Raw genomic sequence first — 27,230 nt, 5'->3', positions numbered from 1 at the left:
GAGTGTCTGAGGGTTATGGCTTTGTTGTATTATTGCTCATGTGTGGAACTGACACAGCGTCTAACTGTGGCCTGTGGGACAGAAACAGATTCTAATTTGGTTTTTATTGGAGGAAAATCGTGGGAGGAACTTTGGGGAAATTTGGATTATGGGGTCTGAGAGTGACAGACGATAAACTATTGCAATATGTTTGGAGTCATGTCGTCTTAAATAGAAAATTAAAGGTTGTTGTATATTTAAGAGTAGGGATGCAAAGTAAAAAAAATGACTAATCTTTCAGGGGAAAGGTGGGCATTACATATTATACATTTCATTTTGTTAGGGCACCTACAAAGTCTCGAAGGCCTAAACGTTTAACAAAAGTTTTATATTTTAAGGGTTTTGCTCTCGGTTGTCTGCAAACAAGCCCCCCCCCAAGTGACTTAAAGGCAGCCCCTCGCTCACGTTTCAAATACAAATCTGAAATTGGATAGGCTTATGTAGCATGGTGAGATGCACAAAAAAGCTTTTTGGCGGCATGATGTAAACCCAACAGGAAGTTGGCCATCTTGCTTTTTAAGTGCAATATTTGACCAATTGTTGCACATTACACATGCTGTATTTCAACAAACTCCTACAGGTTTGATCCAATCAACTTTAACTAGCACCTTTGCAAGACCTTGAAGATCATAAGATATTCAAAACTTGCGGCTTTAATTTTATATTTGTACTTGACAAAACAAAATCACAACTTAGTATGAACAAAGGACATATATGTATTCAAATCTAAAACTGATTGCCCTCAAAACGAAAGTTGGAATCTGGATTGGAAACAGTTCCTTTAAGAAAGCATCACAATATAAATGGTGGAGGAGGCAACTCAAACTGTAAAAAAACATAATTTTGTCCTTTTTATAATATTTTAGTTTTGAAAATTGTACCGAGGTTACTATTTTCAGATTCATCTTTTGTGTTTTGACGGCCTGCCGCCATACTAATGGATAAACGTCTCTAAAAAAAAAAGAACAACTGAATTAGGCATTCCATCCGGATGTTTCCCCATTGTTTCCTCTTGCTGTTTTTCCAGATGAACTCTGGGCAAGGCAGCATGTCAAAAGTTTGGTTTGATCTTAGTCGTTATGAAATTATGGTGAATAACTTTTATGCTTCAGGCCGAATTTGGTTGTCACAATAGCATGCTTACACAAAGTGAATGATTGCTACATAGCTTCCTTTGAGTAAAAAGGTGAAACACAATTACCAGATATGTTTTGATTAGAAATTAAAGTTGATTAATTTACAGAATTTGCAGTTTTTTTAAGCAGAAAAATGTAGTTTTTGAAATGAAAATGTTACGCGGGGGTTAAAAACGGTATTGGTTATTGTGATTGGACAAATGTCATGAAGCCAAAATATGAATAGGCATGTATAACGTGCACGAGGAAGAGAGCGCAGGTGATTATGTCATCTTTTGGCTCTGTAAGTGACGAGCCGACACTTGCTGTGTGTGTGTATGTATGTGTGTGTGTGTTTAGCTTTGTAGGCAGCGGAACTACCACGATAATGTTACTTAACGACTCTGATCTCCAACTGAGAAATGTTCCATCTTCCACACACCCACACCCCCCCACACCCACCCACACACACACACACAATTTACAATGCACCTTTTGCCTCATTCAAACATGCATATTACATCAACGGCTCATTTCCAGATCAATACAACAAAATATGGCTGCTTGACAATCAAATATTATAACATGATATGTCAGGCATATATTAAGTGTCTTAATGATTTCCTATCCAAAACAACACATTTGACTAACCAGCCATTCATTATTTATCTTAGATCCGCACAGAGTAGATGTCAACCATTGCCACTCCTTTGTTTGGATGTAATAAATTATAAATAATTGTGATAAATGATATTCTCGTCTTATTAGGCCATTCAAAGTTACTGATGTGATTACGATATAATAGCTATATAATGCAAGTACACCCTTGCAAAGAGCAATTCCTTCAATTAAAATTTTTATTCAATACAAATAAAAAGACTTCTTTTTTGTATTATACGCCTTTTTTTTTTTAAATAACTTGTTTATTTGTTTATCGAATGTGACAGTGCACATTAATAAACATTTCTGTAAATGTGCGAGTTAGCCAACAGGCTATTTTCATCTGATGTCCCTGTACAGATACTGAAAGTCACCCTTAGCATTAGGAAAAGCGCTATTAAAGCCCAATGTATTATTATTATTATTATTATATTTTAAATGTAATGTGATTTTTAGCTCATTTTGTAGAGTTTTAAAAGTCGCTCACAACTCACTCTACTTACAACTCGGCTTTCAGGCTTTAAAACTGAAATGTTGAACTTTATTAGATCAAAAACTCAAACACATACACAGACACAGTCACATAGTCACACACAAACTAATTCCAAGTTCAGCCCTGTTGTATAACCTCTCCGCCCTGCTACAGTACCAGCCATAAACGCATTTTACAGGCTGTTTTTCAAAGGCTTCATCTTTCAATGGGACTGGCTAAGTGACACTGGGAGAGGGTGTGAACCGTCGGGAGAAGCCACAGGCACACACAGACATTTAAAAAGCAGCCGACTCAGCGGAACAGTCAGACAGAGTGGCACTGACACTGATGGGTAAAATTAAACTTCAGAATTAAATGGTGGCTGTTTAATTCATGAGGCAGTTCAATTACAGTTATATTACTTCCATGCTACCAAGTCAGCGGTTGTTGTTTTATTTTCTCCTTAAGACAAAGAGCTTTAAAGAAAATATGGGGGGATGTGGGTGCATGAAAAAGAAGAAAGGAAACATTTGAAAAAATGAACCCTTTGTCCCCTGACAGAGACTTACGGTGTTGAGTCCAAGCTGATGCTGTTTGCCTGCGTGGACGATGCTGACTTGTGATTGGACGAGGAGAAGACAGGTAGGCTGGGTGAGGTGTGGATCACATGATCGACCAGGTGGCCAACGGACGACGGGCGTAGTCGCGTTCCCTCTTGTACAAACATCGAGTTCCTGACAAACACACGTTCAAAGACAGTGATGTTAGAGGGCTGATGATACAAACTCAAATGTTTTTAATGTGCTGAATTTAATATCCAACACACATCATTTCATGTAAATCATACTCATTTGAATTACAATTGTAGATATCATTCTTGTAAGGCTAACTTCAACTTTTTATTTTAAAAATGCTTATTTTAATATGTTCCTCACCATGTTGAAAATGCTTATTTAAATGTGTTCTCCTAAAGTTGTCTGATGTTAATCTTAAGTGAAGGTAGACTTAAAACCTCGGACTCACTGATTGGGCGTCCCGGGCGGCGATCGGGTGGGCAGGCTCTGTGTCTCCAGTCTCTCGTCTGATAGGCTGTTCCTGCTGACCGACTCCCAGTCAGTCCCGCCCAGCAACTTCCTGGCTAATGGCTTGCTGGGAGATCTGCGCAGAACAAGACTATAATTTGATTTGAGCTGAATTAAAAACAATAGTTATAACACCCTAGTTCTACCGTTATTGCTTTGTGATGGCGAGAGTGAAACATTCCGGATTACCTTGCAAACACTCTGTCCTTGATGCCTTTCTCCTTTCCATACTGCACAGACTGCACCTCCGTCCGTCCGCTGAAAAATAAACACACATCAGTGGACTTTCTTGGAAAATCAAACTTTAACCAGAGTGAACCAGGAAGAAAATATTTTTGAAAAAATGAAAAATGAACAGCGACCACAGTTCGCAAGCCCATAACAAGAACAACATTTTCAACATGAACATTATATCCTATGATTCACTGTTAATAAACAACATCAATTCAATCAGTCACCATCCAACACACACACACACACACACACACACACACACACACACACACACACACACACACACACACACACACACACACACACACACACACACACACACACACACACACACACACACACACACACACACACACACACACACACACACACACACACACACACACACACAACAAGGCTTGGTCTAATGCAGGACTGAATCAAAGGTTTGGAAAAGCCATTGTGTTTTTCTTTCTCTTTTACAACTTTAAAATCCTCAAAATGTACATTATATAATCAAGGTGAAGGGGTTTATTAGTAAAAAAAAACAGTGTTAACAGTGGTGTGGGACTTTGAAGTGACTTGGACACAATGAATAATTAAGTGGTGGTTTTCTAGGAGAAAATAGAATGAGAGGCATCCGTTAGCTCTTCTATTGTTTCAGCCGCTCAACACAGAGTGGAACAACTGCATCAACTTCCAAACAAACACGATTTCTGTTCATGTTTCCCTGGAGGGATTCTCTTGTTGAGAGACCGACTGAAGGAAAAACAGACAAATCAACAAAATGTCTGCTCCATTTATGTGTGTGTCTGATCAAGTGTGTGTACATGTTAGGCTGTCAAAGTCTGGCTGTCCCAGGAAGACTCTTCAGAAATCCTCTGTGGATTATCTCCACATTCCTCTTGGAGAGAATGTGTCTTATATTTCTTACCAGTATCTGAACTTAGAGCCCAGAGTGAAGTAGTGAGAGAAGAAGTTCTTCTGTGGCGGGATGGGTCGATCCAGCCTGAAGAAGGTGTGGTGCTCCACACAAGACTTCCACAAGTTTTTACAGGCCCGGTAGTTCACCATGTTGAAACCCAGCAGCGTTTCCCGGGTCTCAGTCTGTGTGCAGGGAGGGGAAGAGACCATTAGAGGGCTGTTGGATAACACTTTGGTATACAGCATGAGAGGTGAGAGTGGGTGACCTGCATGTATCTGTAATGCAAGAAAATATACATGTACATGTAGTAAAGGCAGGCACTGTTTAAACTGTATTTCTATTAATTTTTAACGGCTGTATGTACTGATTATAGTTTTTGATGCTTAACCAACTATTTTAACTGTCTCTGCATTCATTCTGGCTAACTGTTTTTTTACTTTTCCATCAATTACTTTAACTATTTTGACAATTTGTCGGTTTCTGCTAGCTTACTACTACCATTACAAATCCAATTATTTTAGATAACTTCGTACAATGTTTAACTATGACTTTAAGCTAATTATTTCAAAAGTTAAGTCAATTATTTTAGCTAAATATTTCTCCTTTTTAGACAAATGTTTTGGCTAAATATGTCTACGGTTGAATCAATACTTTAAGCTAACCTTTTCTATTTTTTTTTTGTATTTCTTTAAGCAGTTCTTTGGGGGGCTAATGGTTTTGACAGTTTAACCCTTACCTTAGCTATAGTTTTTTCTTCCCTGTGGTGTTCAGGTGGTAAAGCTGACTTGTGAGTGTTAATATGAGGAAATCCTTTTTTTGTTAAATCGTTGTTTCTAACTTAATAATCTGTTGAGCTAACATTACTCTTCTGTCTTTCCTTTAACCCTGGCAGCTCTAGACACCGGTAAGCGAGTTCCTCTGTTCGGGAAACACAGAATTTGGAACAAATAGGGATGACGTTTATGCCATTTAGTAAAGTAACAGGCGAAAGTCGGTTGAGTATTCAGACACAAATATATACAGTAAATACACTGTATGTTCAAGGACAGTGTAGCTCTTATAATGCTTTCAGGGAGGAAGACGAAACAAGAAAGGGGGGTAGAAATGGAAATTCAAGAACTCGTTTTTTTACATCAAAGAGGCTTCAAAATGTAACTGCAAAAAAGCAAGGTAAAAAACATTGTTTATTAAATTGTGAATAAAAAAGAGATCCACATGTTAAACAAGGGATGCAGGACAGAGAGGGTGATTATAGAGGGTGAGCCAGGACACAGACAGCAGGGGGTTAATCTGACATTGATTACACACACATATATGCAGACACAGCTAAGCTATCTACAGCATATAAACACACACACATGTATACAGTCTGTACGGAGAAACACAGGATAAACTCTTTCATCTGTTCAAAAGACACAATGGTGGTGGTTAAGGTGTGTGTGTGTGTGTGTGTGTGTGTGTGTGTGTGTGTGTGTGTGTGTGTGTGTGTGTGTGTGTGTGTGTGCGTTGTGTGTATGTGTTCGTGTGTGTGTGCGTGTGTGTGTGTGCGTGTGCGTGTGCGTATGTGTGTGCGTGCTTGTGTTCGTGTGTGTGTGCGTGTGTTTGTGCGTGTGTGCGTACACCTACCGCTTCTCTTCTTAGCTGGATGAAGAACTGCTTGCACTTGAAAGAGATTTTCACTATTTTCAACCTGTAAGCAGAAAAAGACAAAAACAATACAGAAGAGAAATGAGGACACTCAGCAGTTAATGAGCTTATCATCATATTGACAAATTGATGTTACAGTAGTGGGTTTGCCCAAATACTACACCGTGTAGCAATATTGAACAAAATGACCTCAAAACTGTATTAAATGTTACGCTGACCATTTTGTTATGCTTGAGAGGAATAAAAAGCATCTGTAATAACCAATATATTAACAGTATCACAATTGTTGCTCATGAGAAATGGTTTGAGGGCATTTCAATAACCATTATAGCAACACAACCAAATGTTTCCTGCGTAAATGTTTAAGTCCTAAACATCTAGTTAGCGCTTTCTCTTCCCTTTGGGAAATCATCTTCTTACACACTGCCTAAAATTATACATTATACAAAGTTATGCATTCTCTCTCTCAGCATGTCCCAGTCCATCGCTGAAGCTTTATGATGTGAAACATTTAAGTCCATCATTTGAATGGCTGAGTAAAGCAGATGCTATTCCTGGCAGCAAACTAACGGCACCCTGTACAGCTTTTCATGATAACAAGGGAGCTAGTTTGGAATAAAGAAAAATCATTATCCGCCCTACAATGCTCTTACTGTATTGGTCAACTGTTTCTTAACATGCAGAAACAATATATGGATATTGTAAGAATAGACTAGATTCCCTTGTTTTCTTTAACAGCAAGTGTTTTTCTGATACTGATGATTATATATGAAAAATGCTATTGTGTTAAAGACGTCCATTTTGAGGATTTCCTTTTCCTGTAATGTGTTATAGAGGATTGTGTGCATGAAAATGTTGTGCAAAGGCTCAAATCCAAAATGTCCCCCCCCCCCGCTGCCGGAAACACCTCCATTGGACTGCTTTTTTTACCTCCGTAACATAGTTACATCACTATGTATCACCTGCACTTCTATTGGCTAGCGCTTCAACACATTGTCGAAACATGTCACAGTAAATTGTGTCCTCTTTAAAGAGTATTAAAAATGTAACAAGTGTTTGGGTGCACAGCTTATCTATGACTGACCTTCATTATATCAGTGTCATTTAAAAGGCTATCAAATCTTTTATTTATATACATTTTTTAAATGTAGACATACACCATTATCCAATCCTCCAAATGCAAGTACTATACAGTCAACATACTTAGAAAAAGGCAGCGTAGATGGAAACACAATGGCATGTTTAAACGTATCTCTCAGGAATAAATAAATAAATAGAACTACAACCCACACTTCCTCATTGAATCACCAGTTCATCAAGTAAGCTGACCCATGTGTCACATCCCAACTGTTCATTCAACCTCCGACCTGTTACTCATCCAGAGCTGGAGGCTACGATAACAACCATGTTGAAGTCTCTCAAAATCCCAACCATGCCCTCCTTTTTCTCATCAATCTGTGTTGAATCTAGTCATGCCTTTAAAAAGGCAGGAATTAAATAATATTCCAATCAGAGGGCCACACACGCACAGTAATAAGAGGTCTGCTGACGAGCGGCAGCAGAGTAACATAATCCCTTCCCAGAGCTCTTTTGCCGCTGTGACTCATCGCTGCCTGCTAAATATATTTTACATACTTACTCACACACTCTCGCATGGGCAAACACACACACGCACACATGCTTAGGCAGAGTGTGAGTCAACGCGGCATCTAAGTGTGGCTCATTTGTCCGGCTGCTGTGAACAGGAGTAGGAAAGAGGCAACACTCTGAATGTCTCTCACTCTTGACCCATTTCTTACTGTATCTTACAGTTCCATCTAATATAATAAGAGAGAAGAAATACTAAGACTTCCTTTAGGAGAGTAGAAAAGTGCGCCAAGGTTTGAGAGACACTGTTGTATATTGTGTTGCTCTCTATTTCTCACACGTGGTGGTGGACAGCTGTTGGGGACACCACTGTTGGTCTCTAAATTTAGCTCAACTGGATATGCAGACGCGCTTATAGCTTAAACTAGCTTATACAGATTTTTTCTCCAATTTACATTAATTCCTAACCCCCAAAAACCGTCCCAAAATGGGAGGCGAGTCACCATATTTCATTATTTGTTACTCTCAATGTCAGTAAAGGTCCCCACAATGTCAGTAATGCAAACCCTTACACGAGCACACATTCAATCACCTTACTGTTGTCAGACATTGGCTGATGTCGACACACACTGCAGCTGCTTGATCAGGGTGTGTATGATGTTAAGCCTACACACGAGTGAATTATCTTCCGGAGTTTCAGGGATTTGAGTAGTTACTATCCCACCCCTGGCACCCATTAGCATTTAGCCTCCCACAGAGCAGCAGCAGAGGACGGGAGGTTTCCAAGAATCGATGCTTTGGAGCTAGCAAGAGACATAAAGAGTGATGAGAGAATTGGACACAGAGAGCGGTGGAAAAAGGACAGAAAGAGAGAAGGAGGGCAAGCAGATGTGATTGCTATAATATTTCCAGGAAACCTTGTTTCATTCGAGGTCCTCTGCTTAGAAAAATCGGAGGGAATCATCTGCTTAATTCTGGAGGCTTAATATGATGCGGAGACATTACGCAGCACATTTATCAGTGAAAAGGGTTCCTGGAGGCGGTTGAAGTGAAGCTGGCAGAGGGTAGATAGAAAGAGAGGTGGGTTTGTGACAAGAACATCTGGCTTGATTCCCCAGATCAGGGGTGTGTGGCTTGGGGAAATGATGGAGTGATCGACTGTGTCTCAATTTGAGTACTTCTGTACTTATACTGAATATTTTTGAGTGCAAAAGAGCGTTCTCAAAGCAGGGCAAAGGGCAGTGCACTAGCAGCACCACAATAACGGTGACATTTTAAGAGTTGAATGCTTGACACACCTCACAGTCAACCATTTGCCATCTTGGCTATGTTACAGAAGTTGCGGGACCAGCAACAGTTGTTCGGAAGAGCACAACACCATTCAAATAAAATGTATACATGTGGGGTTTTTTCTACACGTACTACTATACTGTTTCGAAAAAGAAGACACTGTTAATGTCATTGGATTAAAAGTGTACCACATGTGGAAAGCGGTGGTGCGTTCAGGGACACAGCATTGGTCTCCAGCCTTGTCAACAATCAACGTTTGATTTCCAGAAAGAAAGGCAGACGGGAGATGCAACTGTTCCAGTGGAACTTCTTGTAGTAACTGGGTTTTGAAGATGAAAATATTAATGGAATAAGCTTCTTTTTTATCCACAGTTCTACTCCATCTTAGTTGATAGCTGGCAGGTTTTTTGCTTTGGGTCAAATAGTAGCTTCACTGAAACCGTTTCAGGTCAGTTGTTTTCTGACCACAAGCTTCATTCATCTCTCACACTTAGTTGATTCAGTTACACTTGTTCAAAAAGTGTGTATATTTTTCCAAATTATATTTCCGAATTAAAGAAAATAACTTTAAAGAATATACAAGAATACATCTTGAATATCATCTAGGATAATAAACTCACAAATATACGAGGAAAAAACTGGGAAAGTTTCAGTACTTTGTCATCCTCTACCCGCTCCCCCTCTGTTTTCATCTGTTTTCTTGGTCCATCGCCACTGCAACTCACTCCACCCTGACCAACTGCCTCACTGAAAATAAAATCATTAATGCAAGCCAACTTTCTAAAACTGGACTGTGACAAATCTGATATGACCATCACGTGTCTGACCCTAACGACCCACAACTTCTGCCTCACAACATCACTCTGCCTCCCTCGAAACACTTTACAACAACTCTGGGAAAGTCACCTCTCTTGGAAACGCCATGTAAGCAAATCACACCTGGATCTGCGTACTTTATGGTGTGTGTGTGTGTGTGTGTGTGTGTGTGTGTGTGTGTGTGTGTGTGTGTGTGTGTGTGTGTGTGTGTGTGTGTGTGTGTGTGTGACTCACCATGCGAAAAGGTTGATCCGTACCCTGTTCTTATAAACGACAATGCCGGCGGACATTACCCCGAGAAGAATCTCTGTGTTGCTCTGGTCCTGTAGAGAGGAGAACAGAGTGTGTGAAGGAGAGTGTGTGTGTGTGCGTGTGCGTGTGCGTGTGTGTGTGTGTGTGTGTGTGTGTGTGTAGTGAATCCAGGTACACAACACTAGAAACACAGAGGCTTCCTCACTGCCAGACAGGTTGCTGTTGGACAAGGAGAGAAAACTACACTTCCTCACTAAAAAAAATAAGTGTAACGGAGCATGAGGTCATAAGTCACCCGTACACCTCCACCCAAACCTCACCGTAAGGAACACATGTGGACTGCTGATTAATTACACTGTGAAATAAAATTCCACTATCAAATTTGTAATGATATTTTGTACAAATATGTGATAGGGAGACTGAAATAAGTTCCTTATCAGCTTCCGATGCCTGATAACGCTTCATTGTGAAGAATAAATCCCTGTTTAATACGAAGAACAGCTAGTAACGTTAGCTGTTAGCATCCGGAGCAAGTTTGCTTGTCTTGTGTTATTATGCGTTTAAGCTTAATTAATAAAAATGTAATAAACATATGAATAAATATATAAATATAAGCATTATGATGATGTATTTCATATTATATGAATCATTTTGTATTTATTTATACAGACATAACATCTATTTCACGTCTGTCTCTTCTGGGTGAGGGCCCCCTGAGGCTTTTTCATGTTTTCCCCTTTGATTGTGTGGTTTCTTTGTGGACAAATGTGTTATTTTTTTATTGATTGATATGACCTGTTGCCTTCCTAATGTGCAGCATTTCTGCAGGGTGCATCAATGTGTATTAAAAACACACTTTAGTTCTTTCAAACAGCAACGCAGACTTTAACACATGCACCAAAACAAGTGTCATCGGTGAGGAAATGAAACCGTACTTACCCTTGCATAGTGCAGCTCTACCCCGTAGAGCTCCAGCGTGCGTGCTGTGTTCAGATAATTAAACTCTGACTGGGCAGGAGATAGACCGCTGAGAGAGGGGAGGGAGAAAGGGATGGGTTCAAACACAGATGGGGGGGGGGAGGTTGTGCGCGGGAGCAAAGGGAGTGATGATGACAGGGTCGGTGGAAAAAGAGAGAGTAGGTGTCAAAGAGACATATGGAGAAGGAGGGAGAATGGGAAGGGCACAAAAAGAAACAAAATAAATCAGAAATGTGGACAGCAGGTTAGGGTCAGATTAGTGAGCACCTGTTTGTGTAAGGTGGTGAGTTTTCTTACTTTTCTCGGTAAAAAGAAAACCTGTCAAAATAAAATGTTTTTCACAGGGCTCATTATGATGTATTTTGGGTAAGGGATACGGACAAAATCTGATGTTTATATTATGGTAGTTGTCTATGCTGAAACACCTGTGCTCCTTTGTCTACTCTAGTCAAATCGTGACATCACTAGGTGACACTCGCGCTTCTATTGGCTAGCACTCCAACACATTGCATTGATAGGAAATGGGACGGGACATCAATCACAACACATGTTGGAAAATAATCATTCAGTTTCTCCTCAAATGTTATTATTTCACTCTTTTGTTTAACTCAACAGGACAATGATCGAGTTAAAAACTAAAGAATTAAAGAGCACGAATTATAAGTGTTACCGGTTTGAATTAAACAAATAAATGAAAGCCTGCAGTATTAAGCAAAATAAGTTCACACATTTCTATGCAGAATACGTTTTTGAAAAATGACTTTGCCTCCAGAATATGTTCGTTTTTCATTTTAAGAATCGACAAAACCGTGTTGAAATAAACCTGGTGCAAATGTCTGTGAAACATATCCCCAAAGTTCTGCTAGATCACAAGATACCGCGAGAATAGCTACGATGGTGGTCCTGTTTTTGCCAAATCTCTACTGTTTTTGGCACATTCCTACCGTTACAGTATAAAGCCTCATATCCCCCAACCCTATAATGTACACTGATGGTAGAATGGATCACTTTTACTGCCACAAATGTCTGTGTAGTGACTCCAGATGAAAAGACACTTTATCTGAACACAGAGTAATCTGTTCAAGGTCTGGAATCCAATTTATTTCTGAGTGATTTTCCTGCCACAAGCACGGTTGAATGCTTCACTTCCTTTGTGTTTTATTTTACATGCATTTGTCAGTGGAATCAGTTCTGTGCTTGTTTTTTTTGTATCTCGACGTACCTGTGCTGCTGGTGATGTTTGGCGACCTCTTTGTGGAAGTCTTGCGGAGGGTTGAGCATGAAGCAGAACTCTGAGAGATATCCCGCTGCGTGCTCCGATTCACTGTAGTCCCCCAACTCAGCTATAAAACAAGGGAGAGATCAATATGATGTCGATACATCAATAATCAAAGATAGGATTACACTCATTGTGCGAACATATGCTTCACATTCATCCATTTACAAAACATATTGTGACTGTTTTCATGAATAGATTTTTTTGTATGAAAACATATGTGGAGTGGAGTGGAGTGATTTAACCCATTGTTTGGAGATTGGCTTAAAATAATTATAAATAATAAATGTATCTTAAATAAAAAGACCAGCCCTAAAACATGTCATTAAAGAAACTGATACCAATAAAGCCAAATTATTAAAAAAAACTAAACAAGTGTATAATTTTCTTGATCTGAACGTTTTTCATGTGTCAGATCTGGAAAAGTATGTTTTTTTTATACTCGATGTGGCTTATTTAAAAAATAACATTTCGCCTAAGCTGGCAATAACCATTATTGCCAAATATCTTCAGAATATGAACACTTGAATGCTTTGGCTAATTATTCAAATTCATTACACCATCATTGTGTTATTTACACTTTCTCACACCGTCAGTCATCATCTCACACTCTTCAATCTCTGTGCCGCCGTATTGACTTTGTGCATGTGTTTACGCAGGGAGGCATTGGAACAAACCCAATCACAGTGGTGACAAAAAACAATGAGACTTCACAGTTTAACTGCAAATTCTCACAGCCTCTGACGATCCCCTTCAATGACGAAAGCAGGACTCATTACTTTTGAGTGTGCTGTTGTATACACGTGTTTCAGATCAAAGAGTGCTTATAGTGTGCCCATACACCAAGGTGGTATGATATTATTAAAAAAGATGGTAAAGCAAGACGATGCCTTAAATAATATATCCTAACCCTATTATTATGACTTTGAGTTTCCCTTTCCTGTAGTGTGTTATATAGGAATGCAAGGGCTCACATCCCAAAGTCCCCTCCAGAAGGAATTTGTTTGACTTTCTGAACATTAAAGCATGGAAACAGTTCACAGTAGAGGATCCAAATACAATTATGAACCTGAAAATTAGCAGAATATGTCTTCTTTAAAATGCCCATGACTGAACTGCAAGTATACATGAATGTCGTCTTTTCTATACATAGAGAAACATTTAAATGGGGATCCAAATAGCAAAAGACAGAAGGTTAACTGTTTGTAGTCAGAGATGAAGAAAGAAGTGAGAAGAAGAAAGATAAAAAGTGAAATCATTCCAAGGTCTTTCATCCCCTTAAGAAGGAAAAGTGAATCCCTGAAGCTATTGGCTCACTAGCTAACAGTTTACACTCAAAAAGCATCAATTTAACTCAAGTGGTCCCTGGACTAAGCTACTAGCCGGTAGCCTAAGCATATTGACCAACGAATCAATCTTGGCTCACTTCTTATTGACGTGTACACGGCTCCAGGGAGGAATATATGTTCGGTCAATAGCATTCGGTTTAGAGCAGTGGGCTAATGTTGGCTTTATAGTGCAAGGCCACTGCAGCTCATAGAGAACCTGACCTCTCTGCATGTATTTATCTACCCATGTGAAATCCATACTGGCTTCAGCTCAGGCTCCTTATAACGATACTATTGACTAACACGGCACAAGCAACACATTGACCTCTCCGTTTGTGATGATGGTGGATTTCCATACATTGTGTGTGCTTGCCCTTTATTAATATGAATATTAACGTTGGTAAGAGAGCGTATTTTCTAATCCAAAACCGAATGGAAAATCTCATGAACTCTCGTAGATGTTACAACAGCGATGCTAACTTTTGGGATGGCCAACAAGATTACTCCATTCCTGCATTACTATTTCCAAGAAAACCATGAGCACATCGCTGGTACTGTACGCGCATGATTTAAAAGAGGTGTTTTTAGCATGATTCTTTGTGAAGAAGTTTTTTATATACAGATCTATCGATTAAAAAACTAATCAATGAGTCCATAAACAATTGTTAGTCGACTAAGAATTTCTTTATTCCAAGAAATGTTTTGTGTATACGAAAATGTACATTACACAAGTCAAAATGTACTACCGTAATGTCAAGCTTTTCTTATACAAACCAAAATACGTTATATCCAAGAAAGGGGTCACTATTATTTTCAAGCAGAATTTGGTCACTTCGGTGTGATCAGTGGTGGCACTTGGTCCGAGCTAACTGAATTAGCAGCGTAGCAGCTGCTTCAAACCGTTTTTCCCAAAGCAAACATTTATCTTCATAATCTGGGCTGGCACTGGGCAAAGGGACAACACGGACACACAGTGTATGTGTGTGTGTGTGTGTGTGTGTGTGTGTGTTGGGGGGGGGGTAAAAGCAGTGGTGTCATGATGTTGGTAGTCTGGGCCAAATCTCCTCTCTGACCTATATACTGTAGCAGTGCACAATCCCTTCAAAATATGCCAGAGCGAGGTGGCGGACATAAAGAGGGAGAGAGCGGAAGGGAGAGGTGGGGGTGAGAGAGGGGGGTTTGTGAGTGTGAAAGAAAAGGATAATCAGAGAGGGACGAGGCAGACTAAACAGAGATAAAAGAAAGAAGCAGACTGCATGAAAACAATGAGCAGCAGTGAAAGAGACCGAGCGAGTGTGTCATTATTCGGATTATGCAGTTAGCCTTTAGCTCATCGCTAAATATCCATGTGGACCCTGTACATCGTCACACGTCTTCTATATTTTTAGCACATTTCTGTAAAACGCTAAACTGGACAGCTCTCTGCTATAATTTCTGCTATACTGTACATATATTAGTATTATCATACATTTTTTCATTTTTTATAATTTTTTATATTTTTTCCAATTTATATATATTTTTATAAATATAATTTGTATAACAGTTAAATTTTGGGCATTCTTTTTGTTCTTAATTCCTCTCACTGTGTCTATCTATGCACCATTATACACCAAAGCAAATTCCTTGTACTGTATGTGTAAAGCAACTTTGCAATAAACTACACTTTAAAAATCTGATACTGATTCTGTAATAACAAAATCACATTGTCTATTTATATCACTGCAAATAATATCAACATATCACCACAGAGCATAATTGAATGATAATGGCTTTAAATGCACTGGAGCAAACCACAGCAGTTTCATTTAACAGTGTGTGCAGCTAAAAGGGAAGCTAATGAATTGCCCTCCCATCGCTCTGTATAGAGTGAATGTATCCAGGGAGCCATACTCACATTGAACAGAATAGGACGCCAGCAGTGCGGCTGTGTTGTGTGGACAGGGCAATCTGAAACACACACACACCATAAACAAGCATTAAGCTTTGAATCAATGCAAAATAGTATTACAGTTATTTTCACATAATAACACAGTAAATGGATTTTGTTTATGCAGCGCTTTATCCAGTATTTATAGCTCCTCAAAGCGATTACACATATATGTCATCATTTACCCACTCACAAACCTATTCAACAGTAAAAATATAGTAGTACATTAAACAATCAGATTTCTGCTTTAAAAAAACGGCAGGAAAATTAGCACATATTGTTTCTTTCAAAAACAATAATGAGCAAGTTGTCTTTGTTTGGACTTCTGTACATGTGTTCGATGTTTATAATGCATATACTGTAAATATGTAATTCATTGAATATATATTGCATTCAGTTCCTCTAGTTTATAGCTTTCACAAATGTGTTATTTTCTTTACATTAGAAGCTTTTATTGAGGTTTTTTTAATGAACCTTTTTGAAGTGATTTCATCAAACTTTTAATTCAATACATTTTGACCTTACAACACTAGATTGATGTATCTGTTAGGATCATACGATTCGGAAACAGCTGGAACACCAATTATATTTGTGTGGATAAATATGAATCTGCCAGAATGCATCGAGAAGCAAAATAAATAAAAACGTTATAAATGAATCTTGATAGAATAAAGCTTCAAAGCACTCTACTCTGGTGGTAACCTTTAATACACAGTATCTAGAGCCTCTGATGAAAATCCATTCCAACATGTCTTTATGATATAACTCATACGATAAATACACAGCTGAAGTCACACTCACCTTCCAGTCACGATGTCCTGCTTGATCTGAAGATAATATTGTACCTGGGGGGGGGGGGGACGACGACGACGACGACACACAACACATGCATTAGGATAAGAGTCCAATGCACCTTTGAATACCTCTGTTTGAATTGACTCCAGTTTCATGTAAAGACAACTGTGCTTATGTAGTATAGAGTTCAACAATATACATATTTGTTGGTAGTAGGTCAGTCATTGTTTTGTAACTCAGTCTGTTATTTTATATATATATTTTACAAGCCCTGTGACAAAATAAATCCCGATCAATGAAGTTAATCTAATTTAATAAGCAGAGGCTTTTAAATAAAGTAAAGTAAACAAAACTCATTTGCCTTGACAGAAATAATGGAACGTGGGAAAAAAAGGCTTTTCTTGTAAAACGCTAATAACAAATACTAAAGGAAATGGAGGCGATTTACAGTATAGTGTATAACGGACATGAATTGGACACTGAAAGCATCACCCTACTATTAGCAATACTTCCAGGAGCCATTCCTTATCCAAGCTGTCGTTATCAGTCTTGTTTATCCCTGCGTTCCCGTGTACTAGACCATCTCTTTGTTACACCCATTGTCCGACCAAGCCATCAGGAGTGTGTTTTGGTCGTGAATCGAGTGTACAACACGCCCCATCAGCGAGTCAGATCCCAGCTCAGCGCTCACTGTTTAATACGAGCTGCATAAAGAGTGTTGATAAGGCTCGGGCTGTGAGGCTGGAATAAACAGCGGGCAGAGAAAAGGCGGCGTGACGCCGTGACGCCTCCTCTGCATGTTGTTTGTGCAGAGCGCGCTGCTGCAGACCTTATGTTTGCAGAACTGTGGGATGGAGTCCACATAACGGCCTTGATGCCAAACATACGGGTTCCTTTAATGAGCCCGCGTCAAGAGAGAACGAAGCTCCATTTGTAATGATTGGAAACCAAAAGCTTTTGGGGTAGAAGCAACATGACCTTGTTTACATAAGATCCCCATTACTTTTGATATATACAGTATACAATATGTTACCTCTTGCTTGATAAGCTACCCATTTGAACCGTGTCTGGACACTTCATTCATCTCAATAAAGCTATTTGAAAAGGACACAAAAACTAGAATATTATTTAGCGTTGGTCATTCTACAAATTGTTCCTTAAGTAGCAGTTTAATCCAATGCTACATCTTCCTAAAACATGTATTCATGTCAGGGTTTCATGCTAAATAAGGAAACGTATGGAAGTACTTATAGGGCCACATAGTGAATAAAATGGCATTTAGAGAGTGGTTTCATTGATTATATTGCAACGAACACTACCACTACATGCCTTGATGATGGAGTTTTTCATATAACTTTTGCATGCCGTGAATTGTTTTATTAACTCCTACCGCTTGACAGGATGTCCTTCATTTTTCCGAAACATTGAAACAAGTGGAAACCAAAGCGCTACACAGGACATATGATTTCATATTGAGATCATTTTTGGACGCGTTTCCACCCCTACTTGTTACCCTTCCCTCCGATAATATTAAGCATCTTTGGGTTATAATCAGTATAATACAGTGTTTTCTCTGTAAATGAACACTCTTACCGTGTGTATTCTTCCTGAAGTTTTCCGGGATCTGTTACAAAGAATTTGACTCTGAAGCTCATATTATAGGGAGACCCTCCTGTGGAAAACGAGCCAAAAAGGTCCACTGATGAGTGGAAAACAAAACATGGTAAGCTCCTATACTTTAAGAGTGGATTAGTTCCACACATTTGAAAGAAGATACAAACAAGTGGAATAAATGACTTAGTGCAAAAGTAAGCATTTCTACAAATGAGTCAGATGAGTCTTACTCCATGTATTGTGTACAACACCAAACCCTGAGGTTATTCCTCACTGAATCAATCACTCAGCACAAAAACACAGAGTTGAAACTCAGTTCAATCATTGCTGGAGGACGACTGCCTTTCTCACGCGGGCTACGTCTCAATTCTTCTACAAATCCTATTACTCATTATTAAAAAAGAAACAAGTTGAAATGAAGTTTAATCATTGCTCACGGCAGATTCAGAATTTTAAATCATAGAGTGACTTTTGCTTCAGGTGGAGGCTGGATTTGCAACCTTTGCTGGAGCTGGACTAACTAATCAATTGTGAAATTCAAGCAATTCCGTTGGACTTGAGTGAACTGCTGTGGTTTTTAGGACTTTTTTTGTTCCCGAAAATGAACTGGATTTGTTAGTAGTGGTGGATTTGTTAGTGTGGTGGTGTGTGGTGGATGCCACTTACTTTTCAACTGTTTCCTGATGGGCTTGGTGGGATCGAGCCAGCGCTGTAAAATATTGATTTAGAGACACTTAGAGACACCTTCCATGACATGGTTGAACAAGCTAAATTATTCATGGCTGGCCACACACACACACACACACACACACACACACACACACACACACACACACACACACACACACACACACACACACACACACACACACACACACACACACACACAACAAATATACTTAAACACATCAATATAATATATGCACCGCAGTAAATGTACATTCTAGATAGTTATTCACACACTTATAATGTATCTATGTTTATGAGACAGATCTAAAAACAGATCGAAGAGTTCTGCTTTAGGCAAACACTTACTCTAGTGCACACAAACAACACACATTTGAGGTCAATGGATTAAAGGGATAACAATATCCCAAAAACATATTTTTCCTCATACCTGCAGTGCTTTTTATCACTCTAAATTGTTTTAGTGTGAGTTGCAGAATGTTGAAGATATCAGCCGTAGAGATGATTGCCTTCTTGCTAAATAATGGAACTAGATGACTTGTGATGCACAAAGCGCCACAAAAAAATATATTTGAAATAATCAACAGGAACCCATCTCTTCAAAAATTATGACACCTAAACTCAAGACAATCCACGGATCATGTTGTAAGCACTTTCATGTAGGAGCTACTTTTTTTAATCACAGAAGAACAGCCAACAATGTGTCAAACGTACTCATGGACAGTAGGAAGGTGTAGTCGGATAGAAATAAAATAGATCCTACATGAAACTGCTCACAACGGGTTTTTGGATTATCATGACCAACCTGGTCATGATTTCTAAAAAAAAGATACTGCAGTAGGTTTTTTTCAATGTATCTTTTGCCACATCTAAAGTTGAGTGCCTTCCAGTTCCATCACATTTGAGAGATGGATAACTCTACGGCGTATTTCCAACACTCTGCAACTCGCACCAAATTGTCAGGATCATCAGGCAGAGCGGTTAGTAGTTCAATTCCCCGGCCTCTGCAACATGTCTAAGGGTCCTTGGGCACGATACAGAATGCCAAATTGCTCCTGGAATGGCCAATGATGTGTGGTTCCTCGTATAATAGTATATGCCATATATGAACGGGCAGATTCTGACGTCTGTGTTGAATGCTTGAGTGGTCGCAAAGACTTGAAAAGCACTATATAAATCTAGTTTTTTTTTCCATTTTGGGATAGAACTGCCATTTCTACACGACTTTCAGCTGGCACACACCAATAACACAGGAAGTGAGTTTGAAGTTGAAGCCAATTTTTATATTGGCCAAACGGAAGTATTATTTCCATGTTAGTCCGTGACATCACTGGGCCCAAAAATTATTTTTTCCTTTTGGCTTGAATTGCAGAAGAGACATCTATAAATCTTATATTTTGTAATGTACTACAATTGGAAGGCAATAAAAGTTGTAAAAAGTTGCTAAGAGCCGAAAGTTTTTTTCCGTCTATTTATTTGTCCAAGCAGAGACCGGACATGATGCTTCTGAGATGGAGAGTGGATTGGAAGCAAGGCTTAAGGCAAACGCAAGTGCTATGGGGCCAATCGGTGTGGAAGATGGCCGGGGCATAAGGGTATTTATGGTCTCAAGAGTCAAGGGATTTCCGTTTAAAGCGCCTCTGAGCACCTTTCATAGGGACGTACGATGCCTCGCCTCCAATGCTGCATTCAGTTCTCTTTAGATATCCATGGCACACACACATTCTCACAAACACTCTGTAGATTGACAAACATTATACTGACTGGTGCGTCTAAGGAGTCATCAGCCAAGTGCAGGCCAAAGTAGTCTCTCTCAGTCAGCTCCAGGTGCTTAAAGACAGCTTCCAACAACACCTGGCCAGGATCCGACTTCTGCAGAGGGACAGGAAACACACAAGGAGTTAGCATTCGTCACTCGGTAAGAGATCATAGGAGGGATATTAATTAGATATGTTATGTAGTGCTATATTGTAGAGAAGATTGAAACATAATGCAAGAACTCTTCACAAAAAAATCCCTTTTCTCTCCTTAATGATTTAAACGCTTACATTACAAGTTGAGATTCACGTGTGATTCATCCATGTTCAGCCTTATTGAATATCTTTCCAACCACATAGGGAGGAACATATAAGGAATTCAGTTGATGCGTGCCTGTGGGCCATTGTCGCATATTTATCTATTTTGCTACATGGTTTGCTCAGTGACCGTGTAATGCCATCTGACATCTTGCAAGCAAATTAGCGAAGCAATATGGCCCTACATGCATAAGTGTGATGAGCAGCAATGCATTTTTAAGCCATTAACATATATAGATGTACATATCAGCTTGTTTTAAATGTGCTCCTACCAGCTACAAGAAAACTGTAACATAAGGTGACTTGGCTCGATAGGTAAGCATCTGATCGAAATGAACTACATTATAGGAATACTACACAGATGATGTTGCAATCATGATTCTATGTTTTTCCATCATGGAGTCATTTGCATACAGGAATATGGGATGAAAAAATGCAGGTTAGAAGTGAAGATTCAACATTTTGGTGCCTTTAACTAACTCGAAACAGATCCGTAAAACAGATTTGATGTTTGGGTAAATGCTTTGATGTAAACTGCCATGAGTTTAAAAAGCGGTAGATACAAAAAAGGCAGAAGTTAACTGCTGAGGAACATTTGGCTTAGAAAAAACACCACAGCAGCATGGTAAAGAAGTGAAGAAAGAGCACTGTAACCACCGCCTGTCTGCGGCAAAGCTTGCATAAAACTGAAATTGTGAAAGAGGGACATTTAGAGCAGGAGACGGGGGTAATTAAATTCAAGTAAATCAATGGCCATGTGCTTTTACTTGCTCAGTGGTGCTTCTCAAATGTATGTTACTGCCTCTCTGAACCCAACAACCAGCTAGCAGGTTTCCTCACAGTGTAATAACAGAAATGATCTTCGGATTTTTACATTCACAACGGTCCTAAAACGAATGATGATTGACAAACACTTCCCTCACCCTCAACTAAATCTAAGCTTAAAGGGGCCCTTTTATGCTTTTGTGGGGTTTCCCTTTCCTGTAGTGTTTTTGTGCATGTAAATGGTCTGCAAAGGGTAAAATTCCAAAGTTGTCTGAAACGCCTCGATTGGAATGCTTTGTTTACTCCCTTACACTTAACATAGTGACATCACTACGTAACACTTGCGATTCAATTGGCTAGTGCTCGAACATCTTTTACGTGATAGACTAAGGGCTGGGCTCTGGTTTCAGACAGAGGGTGAAAGTATGAGAAAAATAAAGACCTTTTTGAACGTTAAAACATGTGACCATAGAGGCACAAAAGCGAATTATGAAACCTGAAAATGAGCATACCCCTTTAAAACAGTGAGAATTCATCAAAATCACTCTATAAGAACAGGTCTTATTTAAAATGGCGGCAAAAGATACTTTCTGTACCCCTCAACACTCCAAGGAAGCCATAACTGACTTGTCCAAGTCCAAAGATCACATGACATTTGTTTCTTTTTTTATGATTTATGGCAATACAGTTCCCTGTAACCATGATATTTTTCTATGTATCTAATAGAGGTGCAGAAAAAAATGGGGCCACATGCAAGTAGTGTATGTAAAATGTGAAAAGAGCAAAGAAATGGCATGAAACTGATTTATGTTCAGTAGGTTAACAAGAACTGTTATATATGTAATTATAATTATTTTCTATCTTTAAACACGAAGCAAGAGGAATGTCTGTGTGCTTTATAAAGGAACAAATTTCCCTTTTTTACAAATACTTGGGTGTCTGTGCGAGCAGTCTAGCCGTAATTAAAGACTTTTATGTACGTTTTGGGTGTCATACCGTTTATTTTCACTTTCAAAACAAATAAATTGACGTCTTCTCATTGCAATGTTACCAGTGGAAAAACAAGTTGGTAACAGTGGCTTAGCAAAAACTGAGGTTGTATAAAGAAGGACTTTCCCAGAGCCTCTGAGAAAAACAAGACGGAGGAATAAGATGAGAAGAGAGACGATGAAAGGCTGAGGAATCATTTATGAAACAGATCATTAATATCACATCGTTTCATGAGAGTAGGAAGGGTGAGAGGATAAACTGTGGGACCACAAGTGGAGCAGAAATTCACACCTGATCCTGCCGCCACTTTGACAGAGGGAGGGAGTGTGAGTGTGTAACTCCATCACAGCTCCCATGGGACTCACTGCTCTCACCCAGCTCTCCCCTTTCCCCTGGTGACACACTTTTACAGCCCAGCATGTGCGAGTGTGTGTGTGGGGGAAGGAAAGTTGACAGTTGACATGGCTGCCCTCAAGGATCACCAGCAATCTTAGCGTTGTGTGTGTAAGCGTGTGTATGCGTTTGTGCGTGTGCGTGTGTGTGTGTGTGTGTCTATTTACTGTCAAAGCGTAGTTAGCAGTGAGTCAACAGTGATAGCCTCTCTGTGCTAACTTCCTTAAGTCTTAACTATTACTATTATATTTGAGTGTTTTAAAAATATTAAAAGCTGCTTAATTGGAAAATGTTGTACGTGTTGCGTTGTGCTGTGATCGAGAAAATACCACATGTTCGACTGTCACAAGATCGATGGTGTGTACCGGTAATTGTCTTACTTTTAAAAACAATGTTGAAACCATAGAAATAAGCTATTCAAAAGGAATCTGCTTTTCAAAATAGTCGAGAAATCTGCCTAACCTGTTGACCAGAACATGAATAGTTTAACTGATTTATATTGTCATATTTTTTTGCAAGGATACTTTCCCAAAAGGGATAAGGCATAAATGGCCCTTCAAATAAGGGTCTCTTCCTTAACCGTCGACATCGGCATCACGGTCTGTCTTATCGGAGTCTAAAGCCTCTGTTCCTCTATATAGTAGAAGAGAACTGTACATGTATATGTAAAGTAAATATGTATTAGCAAGTTATAAACAAACAATGTTTTGGCTATGTCGGCAATTCCACAGCCGTATTTGTGATGCCACACAAAGACGATATCAGCATATACGTTACAAGCCAAAATCACAGTTTTCCCCGTCTAAGCTACGCGCCATAAAGGGATTTGAAAAATATTTGCACTGAAAAGCAGTGTCCAGGTGGACATGGCATCAGAAACAAAAAGATAACATAGTTCACAGGTTATTGGATTAACAAAATAAGTGAAAAGATTGATTAAAAAACAATATCTAAACCAAACAACTAAGATTTTCAATAGAGATCTGCCTTTAGAAAAAAATAAAATCTGCTCAAAAGTCACTAAAAAGTTATTGTGTGGACAAAACAAATCTGAAAAGCTGTGTAGGGCACTGAAAAGTCCGCTTTCTTCCAAGAAATTGAAGATTTTTTCAGAAGTTTGTCTTTTCCTTGCAACGTTTGCGTCATTACTTGTGGGAGTGTTGGATAATGCAGTAGTTTCCCCTGCAGTGTATCCTGACGCCTGTGACTGTTGTGAACTATATTGAGAGAGAAATATTGTATGTGAGAAAATTAACTAACAAGATTAGAACCAACAATATTTTGACCACAACATCTTATTTGTGATGTCTCGAAAAAGGAGATAGCAATGCGTCACATCACAATACGGAAAATGCCTTTTTGAATGTCTAGCATTCTCAGACAAACTGGAAACATATGTTACCGTCTGTGATGATTCATCCAGCTGACTGGGGTCAAACGGACAAAATGAGGAAGTGAGAGAACATGCAACCCTCTAATATGATGTTTTCACATATAAGGCTATTCATAGACATGAGTCTGAGAGACTGTGTGTATCCACTGCTTCCCCTTTGTGTGAAGCAGCTTTTCAAGCTTTATGTGGGAGCAACTTTTATACAGTGATCCCAGAAATACTATCACCACTGTGTTTGTTCTGTGTATATATGTGGCTGGTATTATTTGTTCATTTTCTATATATATTTTAATTGTTAATAGTCATAAGATGATAGTATACAAAGATCTACACTTTAGACAAAATGGACCGAAAACCACAGAACAAAAAAATACACAAAACACTTCTTTTTTTTTATTGCTGCGATTGCAAAATCAAAATACATTGCTGGAACTGATCTTCTATATACATACAAGGATGTCCACACACACACATTCTTTCTCTGTACTAACACATAAACACCAAACTGTGGCTAGTTCATGGGCTACACACTTCGTAAGAGAGAGAGTTGCAGAACTCAAACTAAAAGGAGAGACGTACAAATAAATTGAGATAGATAGGGAGAACAACAGACAACAGAGATGGTAAGAGGAAGACAGAGAGTCATAGAGGAGCAAAGAGCGGAGAAGAGAGAGTGAGCAGGGGAAGAGAGAAAAGGAGTGATTGACGGCGAGGTTGTGCCAGACAAACGCTCTTTGTGTTGATCTTCATCAGAGCAGCAGCAACACTCACTGAAATAGTGTCCGTGTGTGTGAGAGCGAAGAGAGAAGAGGGAGATGTGGTGATGGAGCGCCATCAGAGAGAAAGAGTGAGAGAGAAAGAGAGAGACATGTTTTCTCTAAAGAAATTACCAATGAAATAGAAGACTAGAAAAGTGAAGTGAACTTGGCTAACACCTGATGACATGGAAGAAGAGGGGGAATGCTAGGCTAAGCTAAGCTAAGGAAGGAAAGACTGTTTCTATAAAGCTCACACAGAAATAACAAATTAAATTATTTGTATCTGGGATAAACTGAATTCTGGAATAATGAAGTCCTTAAAGAGAGAAAAACAGCAGGGGGCAAAAGTATAACCATTTGAAAGAAATGTATAAAAAAGAAGAAGAGAAGTGAAGGCATACAGGTATTGGCACAAGATAAGCTAACGTGGCTAACATCTAATAGCGCAGAAGAAGAGCATGAAGGCTAAACTGAGCTAAGCTAAACTACAAATGCTAAGCTATCACAGAAATTATAAATTACCTGAGATACAAATGCTAAATTCTTAAAATCCTGAAAAAGAAGAAGGGGAAGATATAAAGAAAGTGTATTTGGCTACCATCTAATGGCACAGATATAGGCTACGCTAAGTTATGCTAAGGACAAAACGATTCCAGCCAAAGGATTAGAGAGAGAGATGTTTCCCCCCTGAAGGTTTATCTAAACGTGTAAGAGGGGAAAAGAGCCCTGAACATCAATCAAATGGACGGACCTAAAATCCAAAGTGGTGCTCGAGGGAAAATCCCATAGGTTGTTTTTTTTATGGCAGGTTCACAAAAGGCGCAGAGTGTGACACATTTATTTCCCCTCTTATTTCTTTCCTTCCACGAATGAATGTGCTGCATGTACGTGTTTGTGTTAAACAATGGTAGAAATTCAGGAATGCGCCAAGCAGCTTGTCCGGACAGGAAGAGAGCTATATACGTGAAGGAGGAGACATCCCTTCTACCTCACTATCCAAAACATACTCACACAAAATAATGTGGAAGAATACAACAAACAAGAGACTTAAAGACGAACGTAAATACCGATAGTCCTAATTTCAACCAACAAACAGGCACGTTTCAATTCTTGATATGAATCAGAATTGGAGGGAGCAAAAGGCAAAGAAAAATCACCCAAGAAATGTAGAATGGCCCTAAAAACCGTGTTCCAGGGGGAAAATGTGCTCAAGATAGAAAAGACCATGTAATCATTCATACCAGAAGGCTTATATCCGAATCGCTGCAACCCTGACGCTTGCTTTGTTTGGACCTTGTGTTTCGGTTTGTGTTATCATGGCCGATTTGGTCTCTAGTTTTATTTCCATTCAAGTCAATTACAAACCATTTCTGTCGTTAAGGCATGGATGTACTGTGTGCAATTTAAACTGAGCTCATTTCACATAATAAACAGCAAATGTATGCACTAATAATGTGTTTTAATCACTCAAATAGGCATAAATCAAACATTTCCAACATACTATCTTTGAGACTTGTAAGTAAAGGAAATATCACACAGACATGTTATTTGTGATGAAATCGTTTTATTGCAATTGGCCTTGCAATTGTAGCCCAAAAGGCCTTGCAATTGTTGCCCAAAAAAGCTAGATATATAGTAGCTAATCTATCACTTACATAGTAGCTAGTCCACTGGTCTTTGTAACCAGAGACTTGTTCAGTTCTGCACTTTCAAGGTTCACGGAAACGGCAGTTCAGAAAAAGAAGTTATTCAAAGCCCTTGGTTTAAACTTAGGCAAAGATTAACTTCTACTGCTCTAATCATTTTTTAAATAAGGTCTTATACGTGACATGCATTGGTTTGGTCCGGAGGTCTAATTCAGCAGTAAATGACAGCTGTTTGACAGGATAATTGATCCTTTACTCATTATTAAGAGCTCCTTAATAGCTGGATGTGTATGTGCTGTGTCTTGGTCACTATGGTTACTGCTGCATGTCACTTTACTCAATAAATCCTGCTTCTGACCCAGCCTTTATCTTTGTAGAAAGGTGGGTCAGCAGTGGGCTGGGCTTTGATTTTAAATTTCTTTCATTTATCAAGCCTTCACTAGATTTCACCAGAAGAAGACTTCCCATCTATAAGATCATCAGTACCAGTACCCCCCCCCGCGCAGC

At 39.1% G+C, this 27,230-nt stretch overlaps 1 protein-coding gene across 4 annotated transcripts in view; it reads right to left on the bottom strand.

The window, feature by feature from the left end:
• ptpn4a (protein tyrosine phosphatase non-receptor type 4a) overlaps positions 1 to 27,230 on the bottom strand; it is a 44,019-nt gene that overhangs the window by 13,640 nt on the left and 3,149 nt on the right. Inside the window, exons 2-15 of one of the 4 annotated variants that reach the window (XM_010771635.1) lie at positions 20,468 to 20,575; positions 18,683 to 18,725; positions 17,996 to 18,074; position 17,916; positions 16,409 to 16,452; positions 15,575 to 15,627; positions 12,299 to 12,419; positions 11,038 to 11,125; positions 10,081 to 10,169; positions 6,133 to 6,196; positions 4,516 to 4,688; positions 3,558 to 3,626; positions 3,310 to 3,444; positions 2,856 to 3,020 (exon numbers count right to left, since the gene is read on the bottom strand). In XM_010771635.1, coding sequence (XP_010769937.1) covers positions 2,856 to 3,020; positions 3,310 to 3,444; positions 3,558 to 3,626; positions 4,516 to 4,688; positions 6,133 to 6,196; positions 10,081 to 10,169; positions 11,038 to 11,125; positions 12,299 to 12,419; positions 15,575 to 15,627; positions 16,409 to 16,452; position 17,916; positions 17,996 to 18,074; positions 18,683 to 18,725; positions 20,468 to 20,575 — 1,232 coding nt within the window. Of the gene's footprint in view, positions 1 to 2,855; positions 3,021 to 3,309; positions 3,445 to 3,557; positions 3,627 to 4,515; positions 4,689 to 6,132; positions 6,197 to 10,080; positions 10,170 to 11,037; positions 11,126 to 12,298; positions 12,420 to 15,574; positions 15,628 to 16,408; positions 16,453 to 17,915; positions 17,917 to 17,995; positions 18,102 to 18,682; positions 18,726 to 20,467; positions 20,576 to 27,230 lie in introns of those variants that run through there. The other 3 variants (XM_010771631.1, XM_010771632.1, XM_010771634.1) reach the window with 3 other exon arrangements.

This window comes from Notothenia coriiceps, unplaced genomic scaffold (genome assembly GCF_000735185.1).
Source record: "Notothenia coriiceps isolate Sejong01 unplaced genomic scaffold, NC01 NC01_scaffold00010167, whole genome shotgun sequence".
Taxonomy (NCBI): domain Eukaryota; kingdom Metazoa; phylum Chordata; class Actinopteri; order Perciformes; family Nototheniidae; genus Notothenia; species Notothenia coriiceps.
This window is presented reverse-complemented; position numbering and strand designations above follow the sequence as displayed.